At 42.1% G+C, this 17,141-nt stretch overlaps 1 protein-coding gene across 4 annotated transcripts; it reads right to left on the bottom strand.

The window, feature by feature from the left end:
- Nucleotides 1-4,360: 4,360 nt before the first annotated feature.
- LOC120019008 (delta(14)-sterol reductase LBR-like) lies at nucleotides 4,361-17,141 on the bottom strand. Of its 4 annotated transcripts, none has more exons than XM_038962192.1 (14): nucleotides 17,026-17,141; nucleotides 14,070-14,272; nucleotides 13,633-13,836; nucleotides 13,241-13,315; nucleotides 10,660-10,837; nucleotides 10,217-10,410; nucleotides 9,542-9,596; nucleotides 9,146-9,340; nucleotides 8,856-8,959; nucleotides 6,933-7,058; nucleotides 6,671-6,839; nucleotides 6,464-6,544; nucleotides 6,215-6,337; nucleotides 4,361-6,018 (listed from the first exon to the last, which is right to left on the bottom strand). In XM_038962192.1, the coding sequence occupies exons 2-14, from the start codon at nucleotides 14,238-14,240 to the stop codon at nucleotides 5,858-5,860; spliced, it is 1,836 nt and encodes a 611-aa protein (XP_038818120.1). In that variant the 5' UTR covers nucleotides 14,241-14,272; nucleotides 17,026-17,141; the 3' UTR covers nucleotides 4,361-5,857. The 4 variants fall into 4 exon arrangements, with proteins under 4 accessions (XP_038818120.1, XP_038818119.1, XP_038818121.1 ...); XM_038962191.1 differs by having other exon boundaries at nucleotides 14,070-14,244; XM_038962193.1 differs by lacking the exon at nucleotides 17,026-17,141 and adding an exon at nucleotides 16,424-16,586 and having other exon boundaries at nucleotides 14,070-14,244.

Below are 17,141 nucleotides of genomic sequence, written 5' to 3'. Positions count from 1 at the left end.
AAATACAGAAATATATAATTGACATAAATATTCACACCACTGAGTCAATACTTTGTAGAAGCTCCTCCGCTGTGAGTCTTTCTGGGTACGTCTCTAAGAGCTTTCCAGAGCTAAATTGTGCAACCTTTGCTCGATATTATTTCCAAAATTCTCCAAGCTATCTCAAATTGGTTGTTGATCATTGCTAGACAACCATTTTTAAGTCTTGCCATAGATTTTCAAGTAGGCCTAACCATTGGCCTCATGGTGAAATCCCTGAGGGGTTTACTTCCTGTCCGGCAACTGAGTTAAGAATGACGCCTGCATCGTTGTAGTGACTGGGTGTGTTGATACACCATCCAAAGTGTATTTTAATAACTTCACCATGCTCAAAGTGATATTCAATGTCTGTTTTTTTTATCCATTTACCAATAGGTGCCCTTCTTTGGAAGGCATTGGAAAACTTCCCCTGTCTTTGTGGTTGAATCTGTGTTTGAAATTCACTGCTTGACTTGGGGACCTTACAGATAATTGCATGTGTGGGGTACAGAGATGAGTTAGTCATAAAAAAATCATGTTAATGCAACTTATCTAACTTGTTAAGCAAATATTTACTCCTGAATGTATTTCAGCTTGCCATAACAAAGAGGTTGAATACTTGTTGACTCAAGAAATTTCACCTTTACATTTTTTATGAATTTGCAAAAAATTATAAAAACATATTTCCACTTTGACACTATGGGCTATTGTGTGTAGGCCAGTGCCAAAAATCTCAATTTAATCTATTTTAAATCCAGGCTGTAACACAACAATTCATGGCACAAGTCAAAGGGTGTGAATACATAGTTTCTTCACAATCCTTCCAGCATGGTTTCCTCCTGTATGCCATCCTCACTGGCTGCTTTGGCACATTACTATCAACTCTGCTACTTCAGGTTATACCAAAAACATTTTGGTAAAAAACACTCTCAAGATCTGGAACCAGTTTAGACATCACTTTGAAAAGCTCTTCCTTAGTAGATGGAGCCTTATACCAACAACTCTCAGCTAAATTCCACCTTTTGAATAGTAATTTCTTTAGATATTTACAAGTGCGCAGCTTTGTCCGTGACATGACCTTTCAATTTCCCACTCTTCCCGTGGGCCCTTCCACTGATGTCTTTTTGACACCATCCCCAACTGTAAAAGGTATTAGGTCTTATATCTATGATCAAACGTACTCTCTTCACAATCCTTCATTCACAGCAATTAAAATGTTATGGGAACAAGGTCTAGGTGATGAGTTTACTGATGACACATTGGAAGATATTCTGCACCGTGTCCACTCCTCTACTATTTGTGCCAAACATGGTTTGACCCAATTCAACATCCTCCACCGCACTCATTGGTCTAAACTCAGACTCTCTAAGATCTACCCTGACGTTGACCCTGTTTGTGACAGGTGTCGGCAAGTTCCTGCTTCATTGAAACATATGTTTTGGTCTTGCCCTCCTCTACATAACTATTGGTCTGCCATATTTGATACCATATCTAAAGTATCACAGGCGCTTTTTGCTCCTACTGCCATAACATTATTTGGGGTAATACCTGATACTTTGATACTGGCAAATTATAAATCTTTATAGCCTTCTTGAGTTTGTTGGCAAGAAGGTTGATTTTACTTCGGTGGAAAACGCCCTCTCCTCATTTTGTGTGGATTAAAGATGTTTTACACTTTAGTCAATTAGAGAAGATAAAATATACCCTATGGGGTTCTTCGGACATATTTTACCTACAGTGGGGAGAACAAGTATTTGATACACTACCGATTTTGCAGGTTTTCCTACTTACAAAGCATGTAGAGGTCTGTAATTTTTATCATAGGTACACTTCAACTGTGAGAGACAGAATCTAAAACAAAAATCCAGAAAAACACATTGTATGATTTTTAAGTAATTAATTTGCATTTTATTGCATGACATAAGTATTTGATACATCAGAAAAGCAGAACTTAATATTTGGTACAGAAACCTTTGTTGCAATTACAGAGATCATATGTTTCCTGTAGTTCTTGACCAGGTTTGCACACACTGCAGCAGGGATTTTGGCCCACTCCTCCATACAGACCTTCTCCAGATCCTTCAGGTTTCGGGGCTGTCGCTGGGCAATACAAACTTTCAGCTCCCTCCAAAGATTTTCTATTGGGTTCAGGTCTGGAGACTGGCTAGGCCACTCCAGGACCTTGAGAGGCTTCTTACAGAGCCACTCCTTAGTTGCCCTGGCTGTGTGTTTCGGGTCGTTGTCATGCTGGAAGACCCAGCCACGACCCATCTTCAATGCTCTTACTGAGGGAAGGAGGTTGTTGGCCAAGATCTCGTGATACATGGCCCCATCCATCCTCCCCTCAATACGGTGCAGTCGTCCTGTCCCCTTTGCAGAAAAGCATCCCCAAAGAATGATGTTTCCACCTCCATGCTTCACGGTTGGGATGGTGTTCTTGGGGTTGTACTCATCCTTCTTCCTCAAAACGGCGAGTGGAGTTTAGACCAAAAAGCTCTATTTGTCTCATCAGACCACATGACCTTCTCCCATTCCTCCTCTGGATCATCCAGATGGTCATTGGCAAACTTCAGATGGGCCTGGACATGCGCTGACTTGAGCAGGGGGACCTTGCGTGCGCTGCAGGATTTTAATCAATGACGGCGTAGTGTGTTACTAATGGTTTTCTTTGAGACTGTGGTCCCAGCTCTCTTCAGGTCATTGACCAGGTCCTGCCGTGTAGTTCTGGGCTGATCCCTTACCTTCCTCATGATCATTGATGCCCCACGAGGTGAGATCTTGCATGGAGCCCCAGACCGAGGGTGATTGACCGTCATCTTGAACTTCTTCCATTTTCTAATAATTGCGCCAACAGTTGTTGCCTTCTCACCAAGCTGCTTGCCTATTGTCCTGTAGCCCATCCCAGCCTTGTGCAGGTCTACAATTGTATCCCTGATGTCCTTACACAGCTCTCTGATCTTGGCCATTGTGGAGAGGTTGGAGTTTGATTGAGTGTGTGAACAGGTGTCTTTTATACAAGTAACGAGTTCAAACAGGTGCAGTTAATACAGGTAATGAGTGGAGAACAGGAGGGCTTCTTAAAGAAAAACAGGTTGGTAGGTGATCAAATACTTATGTCATGCAATAAAATGCAAATTAATTACTTAAAAATCATACAATGTGATTTTCTGGATTTTTGTTTTAGATTCCGTCTCTCACAGTTGAAGTGTACCTATGATAAAAATTACAGACCTCTACATGCTTTGTAAGTAGGAAAACCTGCAAAATCGGCAGTGTATCAAATACTTGTTCTCCCCACTGTAGGTAGAGACACTGCAATTTCAACCTACTCCACGGTAAACTGCCTGTACTAGTTTTGTATTTCATAACAAAACATACATTAAAAACAAAGTAAAACAAAAACACAGCTAGTCTTCTAAATTAATAGAACAATTATAATAATAAGTCAGGCTAATATGAAACACTCACAAAGTAGATCAATTAAAGTATTATTTAATTATTTTATATTTGTGTATGGGCATATACAATCCTACTTCTAAATAACATGTTCCCATGTTATATTTTAATTTATAAACTGGATGCTGATTGGCTGACAGCCGTGGTATACCACGGGTATGACGAAACATTTCTTTTTACTGCTCTTGTTACATTGGTAACCAGTCTATTATAGCAATAAGGAACCTCGGGGGATTGTGATATATGGCCAACATACCACGGCTAAGGGCTGTGTCCAGCACTCCGTAATGCGTGTGCATAAGAACAGCCCTTAGCCGTGGTATATTGGACATATATCACACCCCCTCGTGCCTTATTAAATATAAAACAAAGTGCAATATACTATTTCAACCATTGTTCACACTGTAATGTGTAAATACCAATAAAAATAACAGTATTGTCCCTCTTTTCCATGCTTTTGTGTCAGTATTTTGTATGAAATAAGAAAAAAGTGCTGAGGCAAATGCCAGCTCGCCACACATTTCCCAGCGGCCCTGATTGATCACTGCAACGTGGATATATGGAAATCGCCACACAATGCTACAAATGAAGAAACACAACCTATATGATCTTTTGATAAAATAAAATTGATGGTGGGAATAGGATTCCATAGGAATTAGCTTTGGCAATAGAATTACATGTCTAAGAGTACAGGTCAGGTCGACTTGGACTTGAAGGATGTCTGCAAGAACAATACACACATCTTCCTCATGCATTGGCTGCATCACAGAAGTGTCAAATTGCTTGCTTGACCTTCCATTGTTTCACTTATCTTCTCTTTCTAGGAGTCTAGTCTCAGTGCATTATGTGTTGAATTATTAGACATGTCTGAATAACATGAATGATACTGTGAGTGTAAACCTTTATTTTTTTGCCAAAACGTTTGTACAATGCGAGCTTTCCAGCCATTGTCATGTTTTCCGTTGGAGACAGACATTGAACAAATCATGAACATTGGGTCTTCTTCCACTGTCCTAGTTACATCCAACTTGTTTTAGCATCAACAAACAGCCAGCTGACCCAAACAGGAAATTGTTGCCAGTCCCATCAGTCAAAACAAAGGTTGAGTACAGAATGGGTCTCAATGACAAATAGTTAGAATGTTACTTGTCATTTGTCCAAAGATGACATGGTAATATTGTCTAGAGAACAGCAGATCTAGTGGTAATTCAGGCAATTAACTTAACAGTTGAAATCAAATGCAACTTTAAATATCTAATTGTAAAACACAAGATCTAGCATCACTTGCATATTTTGTACTTCAAATAAAAACACAAATCTAATATTTACATTGCATTCAGTCGCATAAAATGCCACCTATTCTAGTTATTGTATTGCTGCTATACTGCTCATCTACAGCTGGGTCAGAAAATACTTGCGACACAGCATTGCACGTGCAGAATGTCACAGTATAAACTTGGTGAAAACAGTCATTTTGAAAAGTAAGGTCTTGAATAACTTAAGGTGCTTAACTTGGATACTGTCTAAGTGCCCTTGCAGATGGTAATGGTTTTAAATAAGATACTGTGGATTTGTTCAACAGACAGTTAACTTTCCAGAGGGAAGACAACCTAAGCAATACTACTATCCAGAGGACTGAGGAGGAATTTGACAGTGAACCGGAGTAAGCAAAGTCAAATCATAGACTTTTGGTATAAAATACAATCTTTCATAGTGCATTTAAAACAACCAAATACTTTTTTTTTTTTTTTCTTTTTACACTCAGTTAACACTAGGCTACATCTCTATATAAAAAATATAGAAAAAAATATGTCTAAATGCTATTTTGTGAATGTTGTGGTCCTGAGGAAGATCGTTAATCCCATTTTAACTGTACAGATAAAAGAGCATTTAATTCCCATCATTGACAATATACACAAAAAGCAATGTATACCAAAGGTATCCTTTCAAAATTAAAGCCAAGCAAATATTGTAATTGGATATGGGAGTGAAAACTTAAACAGATCAAATATGCAATATTATGTTAACAGGTATTTGAAGTAAAAAAAAAAAGTATATGTACAAAAATATATACATCCATTCCACAGACTGAGGCTTCTTTTTTCTTCAATTTTGAAACCTTTTTTCTCTTAAAAGGCATTAATCAAATTCAGTCAGCTAATTAGTGTGTACCTTCATAAAACCATAACACTTCAAAGAAAGCTGCTCCTGCGGAACTTCCAAGAATCAAGCTTCCCCCTTTTCGAAATTCAAGTTTCCCAATGTCTTTAAATTCTAATTTCCAAACAACTTGTTTCTACAAACTCATGTAGCCATGCGCTGAGTTGTGAGCTTGCAGAATTGGAGACCGTGGAGTTGGTTGGAGGTCGGGGTGGCTAAGGTTTCAGTAGACTCTGGGGATGATGCGGTAGCGGACCTCTCGGCAGTAGTCGTCCCACACCGAGCCGTACTTCCTCCTACACTGGGCCTCATCCCGGGCCTCCCGGTGGACCAACAGGGTGGTTAGGTAGATCACATAGAAGTATGGCAGGATGTGGGTGAACCCTACAGGATGACCACAGACAACACACACTTCAGCGTCTCCTCATATCACCTACACACATATCAAGACGTGTAGATTTACTGGCCTGTTTCTGGTGCATGGTCAGCACAGCGCAGAAAAATACATCAAAGAAATTAACCATAACCTGGTAACTAACCAGCTATGACTAACTAAGTAGCTGAACTAGCCGTCACTCACCACAGGGTAGTGACCATGCCAGAGCCATGATGAGGTCCCCCAGGTAGTTGGGGTGACGGACAAGCCCCCACAGACCAGACACCAGGAGAGTCTTCCCCGTGGCAGTAGGGATGGTCTTCAGATCTGGAAAACACAGCGTTACAGCGAGTCCTTCAACAACATGACAGAGAATAACTCCATCCCTTTATCAAGGCAGGTGGCCTGCTAATGTTTATACAGGAATAAGACGTACTGGGATTGAGGACTTACGGGATAATGTAGGGTCTGAAGGATTTCTTCTGAAGGCGTTTTTCTGCGAGTTTGCTTTACGGAAGATGCAAAATCCAATGACTGTAACACATGAAGACAACGTCATACTGTTATTCATACAACAAAAAGTATATCACAGATTACATGTAGGATTTATATGAACGTATGCCAAATGCCAATACTAAAAAAGTCCCGGGACTGACTAACCATTGAGAGTAACGATGCCTACGATACAGGGCAGAGAGAGGTGGTTGGGGTGGTGAACCAGGTAGTAGGACTGGAGACTGAAGGTGAAGGGAACCCACATCAAGTCTCCAAACACCAGCATGAAGCCAAATCCAGCATGGGTTGTATCCATATAGCCCAGGACAGCCTCCTGGGGAATAACAGTCAACCACATTAGATTACATCCTACAAACAAATAGAGACTAAATAAAACATTAGACAGCAAATGCAGGTTTATGTGTACCTCATGCCAGTAGGCATCAAGCACATAGAACAGGTGGAAGCAGTTGACCAGGATCATGGCTGGTGAAGGGTAGTCCAGGTTATGGAGTTTCATCTCAGCCAGAGCCATGGCAGCGTTGATCACCAGCTGGACAGAACACAGACATCACAGGTCTGATTAAACACAGTCATTGAACAGACAGCAAAACAATCCATACACTACATGACCAAAGGTATGTGGACATCTGCTCGTCGAACATCGCTTTTCAAAATCATGGGCATTAATATGGAGTTGGTCTCCCTTTGCTGCTATAACAGCCTCCAATCTTCTGGGAAGGCTTTCCACTAGATGTTGGAACATTGCTGCGGGGACTTGCTTCCATTCAGCCACAAGAGCATTAGTGAGGTCAGGCACTGATGTTGGGCGATTAGGCCTGGCTCGCAGTCGGCGTTACAATTCATCCCAAAGGTGTTATACGGGGTTGAGGTCAGGGCTCTGTGCAGACCAGTCAAGTTCTTCCACACCAATCTCAACAAACCATTTCTGTATGGACCTCACTTTGTTCACGGGGGCATTGAGATGCTGAAACAAGAAAGGGCCTTCCCCAAACTGTTGCCACAAAGTTGGAAGCACAGAATGGTCTAGAATGTCATTGTATGCTGTAGCGTTAAGATTTCCCTTCACTGGAACTAACGGGCCTAGCCAAAACCATAAAAAACATCCCAAGATCATTATTCCTCCTACACCAAACTTTACAGTTGGCACTATGCATTGGGGCAGGTAGCGTTCTCCTGGCATCCGCCAAAATCCGATTTGTCTGTCGGACTGCCAGATGTATGAGCCTGATTCATCACTCCAAAGAAAGCGTTACCACTGGTCCAGAGTCCAATAGATGAGAGCTTTACACCACTCCAGCCGACACTTGGCATTGCGCATGGTGATCTTAGGCTTGTGTGCGGCTGCTCGGCCATGGAAACATATTTCATGAAGTTCCAGAGGAGCAGTTCTTGTGCTGACGTTGCTTCCAGGTGCAGTTTAACACACTACAGTGAGCTTCTGTAGTGTGTGAGCTTGTGTGGCCGTTGTTGCTCCTAGACGTTTCCACTTAACAATAACAGCACTTACAGTTGACTGGGGCGGTGCTAGCAGGGCAGACATTTGACGAACTGACTTGTTGGAAAGGTGTCATCCTATGACGCTGCCATGTTAAGTCACTGAGCTCTTCAGTAAGGCCATTCTACTGCCAATGTTTGTCTGTCTATGTAGATTGCATGGCTGTGTGCTCAATTTTATAAACAGTACCAGTCAAAAGTTTGGACACACCAACTCATTCAAGGGTTTTTCTTTGTTTTTACTATTTTCTACATTCCAGGTGACTACTTCATGAAGCCGGTTGAGAGAATACCAAGAGTGTGCAAAGCTATCAAAGGCAAAGGGTGGCTACTTTGAAGAATCTCATATATATATTTTGATTTGTTTAACACTTTTTTGGTTACTACATGGTTTCATATGTGGTATTTCATAGTTTTGATGTCTTCACTATTATTATTATTGTTATAATACAATGTAGTAAATAGTAAAAATAAAGAAAAACCCTTGAATGAGTAGGTGTGTCCAAACTTTTGAGTGGTACTGTACCTGTCAGCAACGGGTGTGGCTGAAATAGCCGAATCCACTAATTTAAAGGGGTATCCACATACTTTTGTATATATAGTGCACCTCAAACAGACAAACTAGCCCCGAAATGTACTGTAGTATGATTTATTCTATGTTGTTCACATTTAACACATTAATGAACACACATAATGGGAAACTGAACACTGAGCTTGTTTTTTTTTTGCAGTTGTGTGTGAGGAAATAAAAACAGCTTAATCTACACTAAATGGCTAATATACAGCTGAAAAGTACTTTGAATGGGAACATGTTTAGGTACACTAAACTTACCCAACCCATCAATCCTGGGCGCAGCTCACAGAAGTATTTGAGATCAAAGCCCTTGATCCGGGGGTTGAGTTCACTTCCCATGAAGAAGTCATAAATCACACTCCCTGAGGTGAGAAGAACAGATTAATCATATTACGTTACCCATTTGGGAGGCATCATGCCAATAGGCAGTATAGCAATCTTTGCCCTTAACCTTATGCTGGCCCATGCCATAATATACCGATATCATGGAATAAATCAGGCCTAGATTGTAGAAGCCTCTCTCTACCAGTGATAACACACCCACTCACCAGAGTTTCCTCTGGGGGCCAGCTGGTCCTGGGGTGCCCAGCGAGAGCGGACGTACAGATAGACACTGAGCAGGACAGAGAAGAGCAGGGAAGACACAGCCAGCTGGAGGAAGTGGCTGTGGATGTAGCTGAGGTCCATCCCCTGATGCACTGCAGCCCCCAGGGTAGCCACCGTCAGCACAAAGGCATGGAGGACTGGTGGTGGTAGAGGAGACATGCAGGGTTAATACACAGGAAGTTCTTCAACCAAAGGGTCTTTCCTTATATGACTTATATGTTAATGAAATACATTGGCATAGTGCTTTACTAGAGATCTCAACGTGCTGGGAGTAACTGACCAGTTAATTCCTTCAAAATGACAAACAAGAAGACATGAAACACAGGAAAATGCCTCACTGTTCATTCTGTACTTCAGCCACTCTCCATTCTTCAGGGGGATTCCTTCTACAACCTGGGGACATAAACACAGGTTGGACCATCATTCAACCTTACAGGAAATACATTATGAGAGGGATAATGTAGCTAGGATAGGGGACTTTTTGTACATGTTAAAAGCTTACATTATCCCCTTTCACTAATGTAAACACTGCCCAGACCTAGAGAACATGATTTCATAGGAGCAATATGATGAAAGTTTCCTATATTCTGAAAAAGGCACGTGTGCTTCAACTGTATTCAGAAGGCAGATGAGCAGGAGAGGAAACTGAACAAAACCTCCCATTCTTCCCTGTAGTGTTCCAGCGTGGACCGTAGCCTACTACTTCTGATTCCTCTCATTTCTGCCCTGGCTAATGAGCAGAAACGAGGCGTGAGCGCCAGTCATGTGCTCTGTCCAGGTCACGGATGGGTGTCATGTGTATGGCCTGTACTCTAGGGGGGTTGGTGTGTGTGTGTTTGCCAGTGTGTGTACAGTCTTCAATAATGGTGGGAGTAGAATTCTGAGAATGTGATTGGCCCACTAGACGATCATCTATGTTTCAGTTCTGTGATTTCTCCACAATGACTAGAACAGAGTAAGCTGATCCTACATGTGTGCCAGAAGAGCAGTGAGGTTATTGGTGATCACGTTACCTTTCCGACAGGCAGCACGTAGAGCAGGGCCTGGAAGAGGAACCAGAGGACCACCATGCCAAACACATGTGGATCCAACAGGGAGTCCAGGGCAGGCAGAGAAGGGGGGCTCATCAGGCTAGCATCCTCCTGACTGCAAACCACCATCAGTCCCAACACGGCCACAGGCAAGAACAGCATCATGCAGGACACTCCTGCAAACACAGGGGGGAAAGACACTGAGTGACTGGAGCCAAAGGTAGTCTGTCTTCTTTTTTAACCAGTTACTGTCCCTCCCGAAATGCATTCTTGTCAAACAATGTGCAGACTAGCATCCTAGTGCAATTTGATTGGCATAACAGTATGCAGATCAGCACCATTCTTTCCCCCCCTCAGACTCTCTATCCAGCACATGACAAGCTGGGAGAGGCACAGCAGCCACATTTCTCTGTTCCTCCTCTCACCTAGCCTCCCTCCAAACTCCAGCTCAGTGGTGATGGGGGCTGTGGCTGCTGCAGGCTTCTGCTCAGCTTCCTTTTCCTCTGTCTGCTCGGCTGGCTTGGCGTCACCGTCATCCTTTCTGCGTCTGAGGTTGTAGCGGCTCTCTAATATCTTCTTCTCTTGCTCAGCCTCTGCAGGGTTCTGGAAGTAGACATGGTTAGACACACACGGTCAGGCTGAGTGGTGGTAATCATTTACACAGACATGGCTAACCCACAGTGACTTAAGCTCATAGGGTACATAATGCACATCCATTATATTTCCCACACAAATGATCTGTAGATTAGCATCTCTTAAAAAGGAAAAGTGATCAACAGCATGTGACTGACTGATGGAACATTAGCAGGACCCTAAGTGGTGTGTGTGGCTCAGTCAGCTGGGGCTTGGTATAGGCTGAGTCCCCCATGCAGAGTCCTCCCAACACACAGGAGGTACAACATGAATCATGACATTCCTACACATCAAAGCCCATTCTCAAACAAGCAATATAGCTAGGGACAGCTCCGTTACAAGGGACAGCTCTGTTTCAGCTGCCTTTTAAGCATTCTAGTACAGTTAAATAGTTCACACACACACACACACACACACACGGACACAGCGTTCTAAGGCACTGCATCTCAGTGCAAGAGGTGTCACTACAGTCCCTGGTTCGAATCCAGGCTGTATCACATCCGGCCGTGATTGGGAGTCCCATAGGGCAGCGCATAATTAGCCCAGCGTCGTCCAGGGTAGGCCGTCATTGTAAATAAGAATTTGTTCTTAACTGACTTGCCTAGTTAAATAAAGGTTACACACACACCAAAAAGTTATTTTGTTGGCATTTACATATGTCCCCATTAAAACATAATCAAAACCTATTTCTTTCAATTACTCGCTGTGCTGTTCAGTTGTTAATTTGTTCAGTCGTTTCATTCTCAACCAGGATTTTTATGGAACGGCATTTGGGTCTTTGCGTGTCAAAAAAATACTATGTAACACTATTTGACGTGTCAAATAAGCTTGTTGACCAATCAGGACCTGAATATGACTGCACATCACATAATAATTTAACACATTCATACATTTTTTACGTAGTTATTACACATCGATTACACTCTCACTCATATGTCACAATGATTCATCAATACCTATGCTATGATGCTGGTGAAGTTGTCTCGAGCATCTACGGTGCTGGTCATAAAAAAAGCTAGCTAGCTCATGGATGTAAACAATGTTCTTCCCCAAAAACAGCAAAACGACAATCTGTTTCAGTAGCTATAGTTAACTAGCTATATAGTTAGCTAGCTGTCATCTAAAATAACACTAATTTATAAGAGAGTTCTTATTTGATTAATGGGCGGACCCATCTATGTGAAGCTAGCCACAATAAGGATTAGCCACAATAGTGGACTTTGCGGTTAGCCTTCAAAATAAAAGTATAGCATAATTCTACTACTTGCATCACTGTCAATGACATACTTTTATTTTGAAAGCAAACGGCAAATTCCACTATTGTGCCTAATCCTTATTGTGACTAGCTTCACAAGACAACCCGGTCAGGTCAAGCCTCACTAGCCAGATGAAGCTAGCTGGCTGCTTATAACATTAGCTTGGGCAACAGGGTTAAGTAGCTGGCTTGCTATTTATTTTCATGAACTGAAGTTCAATTTCAATAGGCGAACAACAATACTTACTCACAAGGATTCCTAAATCATTGCTAAGAATAATGAAAATGACTGCAGTTTCTACTGGTCATTGTTTTCAAGCTGGTTGTATTGGTGCTAGGTACCAAGCTAAAGCTAGCTACTCCAGAAGTTACGGTTGAACTAATTAAGCTTTATTACCAATGCGGTATTGTAAACAAATCGTTCGTGACCGGTGTTTGCAGACTTTTTTGTACAGCTTTGAGTGCTACTGTATCTTTTTTGACACGCAGACCCAGACGGCACGCCTTCTTATGCATGTCATGAAGCTAATAGCAGTGACGCTATTACTGTGTAACTCCGGCAGGGCAACGTTGGAAAAATAGCGTACTTGGTAGTGTTAACCGGTGCTCAACCAGTCGGCGAAAGCCAACACCACCCACGACAGAGAACGGTTGATTGTCAAGGGCAATAAATTCCATTATCTTGGCTTTAATGGATTTCGCCTTTGAGTTGTCTGACCGAAATTGTGTTACTCTTTCAAATGACTGCTCGACTTGTTGCTCGATCCACACAGCAGACATTGTGGGCTAGTTTATGAATGCTGTGTTGCACGTATAGCACAAAATGTTACGTCGTCATTATGCCATGTACCTACGTTATATAGGTATGAACGTCAGCTTTGACATCGGTTTTGCACATCGGGGTTAAACTAGACATTGGCCGATACCGATGTTGGCATTTTTACCTAATATTGTCCGATTCCGATATATCGTGCATCCCTAGTTACAAGTCTAATGCCAAACTTGCTTACAGCCCAACAAACATATTCATTTTGTTCTAGCAGCATTGACATCATTATGGATAGACACAAACATTTTTTTTTTTAATTATAAAGTACATACAGTATCTAAAGTCTCACCTCATTGACTTTGTCAGCAGTATCATTCTTTTTGTTTTCATGCTTATTGTGGCCATTGTTCTCAACTGGCCTAGCCTGTGGTAAATGGAGTGAGGGAAGCAAAACGTCAACATGAGGAAAAAGCAACGTGATGACAAACAATACGGAAAAGAGGCGCACATGTCACTATGTAAAGATGGACCCACTGGTCACACATACACAAAAAGTTAAAAAATCTTTGGTTTATTACACTGTTATTAGCCAACGCTTGATCTACTATCAAATAATGCCATCTCTAAGGTCATGTCTTACAGTGCATTCTGAATACAACACACATGTGCAGCAGAGCAACACTCAAAAACAAAAAGCCATTCTAAATCCCAGCAGTGTGTGTGACATCATGTGTTCCTCACCACAGGGCTGAGTCTGATCTCCAGCACTTCTTTCATTTTGGGCTCCTTGCGTGCAGCGGACGTCTCTGTGGCGAAGGTGCCACTGGTGGTGCGTGACGAGGAGCGCCGGGTGGTCCTGGCTGGAGAACGGGAACGACTGCGCCGCCGCGACGGAGAGCGGGAGCGAGAACGAGAGCGATGGCTTGGTTTAAAGCCAGTTGGACTCTGGAACATAAGTTGTCGCATTTAGCAAGGTTACAAATGTGTTATTACATAGCTGAATTTTAAAAGGCCAGCACCAATGGCGCAATCAACATATCATAAGAAGATAATATTTGAGTATGCACTAGCATAAAATAAGATCAAAATTCCTGAACCTTGTCAAGATAGAGAAATTCCATCCATCTGGGCCATGTCATCAGTGACATGGTTGCCATGGAGATAGATAGTGCTCCTACCTTCATGTCAACCTCTCTGAGCTCCAGCTCAGTGCCATCCTTGTAGATGACCGTGTAGAGCTGAATCTTGGCATCGTAGCTCAGCACCTTGACTTCGTAGAACAGGCTGCTACCAGGCCAGCGGCCCATCACCATGTCCCCACTCTGAAACCTGGTACCCGGCATCCTCATTTACCTGACGGAGAGAGAGAGCACACACTCCCCTGGTTAAAAACCAGGGGAGTATCACGGGGTGGTCTAAGCCACTGCCGCACATGTATAATGTAGCGCTGCCAGGATGGGTTCAAATCAGGGGTGTTTCTCTCTCCCTTTGAAATACAAGAGGGTTTTGAAACTGCGGTCTCGCTCAAACTTCCATTTTCATGACTGGGCTTATAAAAGTAAGTTTCACTCCAGTACCAGCTTTCTGAGGAGCTGCTCTCGTGCTGTCTGACGGGTGATAGGCTATTCCACTCCTCAAACTAGGCTCTGTATGCTGTGCTCATGTGATAAATAAGATACATGACTAAGGAAAATACACGAGCCAATTTAATTCCACCAAATTATGCAAATTACCTATAGACTGATAAGCAAATGTATTTTCGGCAGCTAACCGTTAACATCATTAATTACAATGATCCACCTTTTCAGATGAATTGGGTGTGCATATCAAAACAGTCTACGACGGGGACAACTTTTCTTCCGAACATTTCCCCAATCACACTAGATTTAGGCAGATTAGGCTAGATGAGACATTTACAGTGTGCATTAAGAACATGCAAATGGGGGACAGAGGAGCACAAGACTTGACACAATGGAGCAGTGAGGTCAGCGGTATGGAAGGGGATGCAGAGCTCACAGAATTGCTGACGTTCCCATCCCCACTAGCGTTAACTGTTTGTAGTTTTAAAACTAGTCATTGCCACTCCAGCCCCCTTTATCACTCTCTCAATAGCCTTTGTATACAGAATTCCAGTAATGTGCAGGTAACATCAGAAACGGCATTTTAGAAGTTTAACAGAGGTTGTACTCCCATGTCTACCCATGACAAATCAACAAGCGAAAGCCTGCTCTGGTTATACAACTGTTCTTGCCTCGGACTATTTAAAACACATACACACTATGAAAACATAGTCCTCGTGAATATAAATCTTAAATAGAGGGGGAAAACTGTAGACTTGAAGTGCCTGACATACTTGGACAACTCAGTCCTTGTAATGACCACAAGCAACTATTCACTGGCATGTGTCATTTTTCATCAAACAAGTCAAAATGGTACGTTACACCACAGCTGCTGAAAAATATACAATTTACCTTATCCTTCTCATAATGGCCCACACAGATACATTAAATAGATGCAGAGTACAGTGAGTCCACTAATCCATTTGTCATAGTTGTCAGTAATAGTAAAGCACATTCCATAACATATCCATGAATGAATGCAAAACCCGACACACCCTGCTGTCCCTGTTCAATTCCTCCATATGGTTAAAGGTATAGCTAGCTAAACGATGCGGACAGGGTCCCCTACTCCAGGAAAGATGCAAGGTATGATGTGGGGGAGCTTCGAAAGTCAGCCCCTCGTCTTTTGTTTTGTGCCATACCTCAGACAAAGCCCTTTAAATACATTTAAAATGAAATTAGTTTCAATCACTTTATGAAGAACTTTACAGTCCTAGCTAATCGTTTACAATAATGTAATGGTAGTTCGTAATTGGTTTTATAGAAAGTTCACCAAACCACCGCCAGGTGTTCATTAGAGAAGTATAACCAAAGACTTGTCTATCTGTGGTTCAACCGTCCAATTAGTTTGTTTTTTGTTGCCATCCATCTTAATGTTAGCTAACAGTTTTGCAACTAAGGGCGTTTTCACATATGAAATTCGGTACCCTGGTTCGGTTTCCTGGAGCGTTTGGGAGAATTCGACAGAATACGTTTTTCTTTCCCAAGACCTGAAAACAACCGCGATTAGCAAAACGCACCTTCTACATGATGTTAGCGAGCTAGCTTGTGTACAACGGGCAAAAAAGTTCCCCGCGACTCGCTCTGCCGTGTCACAATAACCCCGTACTCCTGGATCTTGGACTCGCGCAGGTCCAGGATTTGTTTGCGTTTCACACATGCTTTATAGCGCGACATCGGGGTACCAAACACTACAGGATACGGATCGTAAGGGGATTTGTGAAAGCGCCCTAAATGATGGTGCACGCAAGTCAGTTGTGAACATATTCCGGAGATTTAGCCTAAATTGTAACGTTTCGCTACAAAAGTATGGAAATTAAATTAAAACATGCAGACAGTTGGATATACATTTAGCTATATAACATTAACCAGCAAACCAGAAAGTGATTTGAGTAACAAAAAACTAGCGTTACCTAGCAACACGGTTGGATTGAGTTGGAAGAGCAGTCAAAACGGTAGCTACAGGTTGTACCGGTACTGCAACTAACGGTATTCCAAAATATGAGGCAATGTGCAAAAAAATAACCGTTCGCAAGACGGCTAGCTAACGTTCGCTAGATTCGTGTTAATGTTTGCTAGCTAGCTGTCTCTACTCCTTTAACGTTAATTGTAATAGCTTCAAGTGACAGCGGGGTGGAGGGAAAACGTCATGCATTCAAATCCTCGCTAATGTTGGCTAGCTACGTAACGTAAGCTAGCAGGCTACTTAGTGGTAAATCGGGTATGTTAGATAATGTTAACTAGCTAACGTTTCAGGGCATGTTTACATTTTTGCAATTGTAAACGACGCTTTAACATGTGAAGACAATAAATAGGTAGTTAGCTAGCCTATTCATTATAAGCAGTTAGGTTACAAGCGAAATTGCTCAGCTGCAGCGCTTACTGTAGCTGATCCCACGGCCACGCAGCCCAAAACACAGTCAAGAATACCATAACGTTAAGTTCTCAGCAAAGATATTTAAAAAGTGACCACATTCATGCACAATCAATTATAATTATTAATTAACGCCCTTACCCTTAGATAACACGTACAACTCCAATTAGGAAAATAACATAGGTATCCCTTTAAAACCTAGAACGAAAGTGAATCGCAAGCTAACGTACGTTTAAAAACTGCAGCTAAATCTTGAA

Source organism: Salvelinus namaycush, chromosome 24 (genome assembly GCF_016432855.1).
Source record: "Salvelinus namaycush isolate Seneca chromosome 24, SaNama_1.0, whole genome shotgun sequence".
In the NCBI taxonomy this organism is placed as follows: domain Eukaryota; kingdom Metazoa; phylum Chordata; class Actinopteri; order Salmoniformes; family Salmonidae; genus Salvelinus; species Salvelinus namaycush.
Note: the sequence above shows the minus strand (reverse complement) of the source record. Positions and strands in the feature narration are given on the sequence as shown.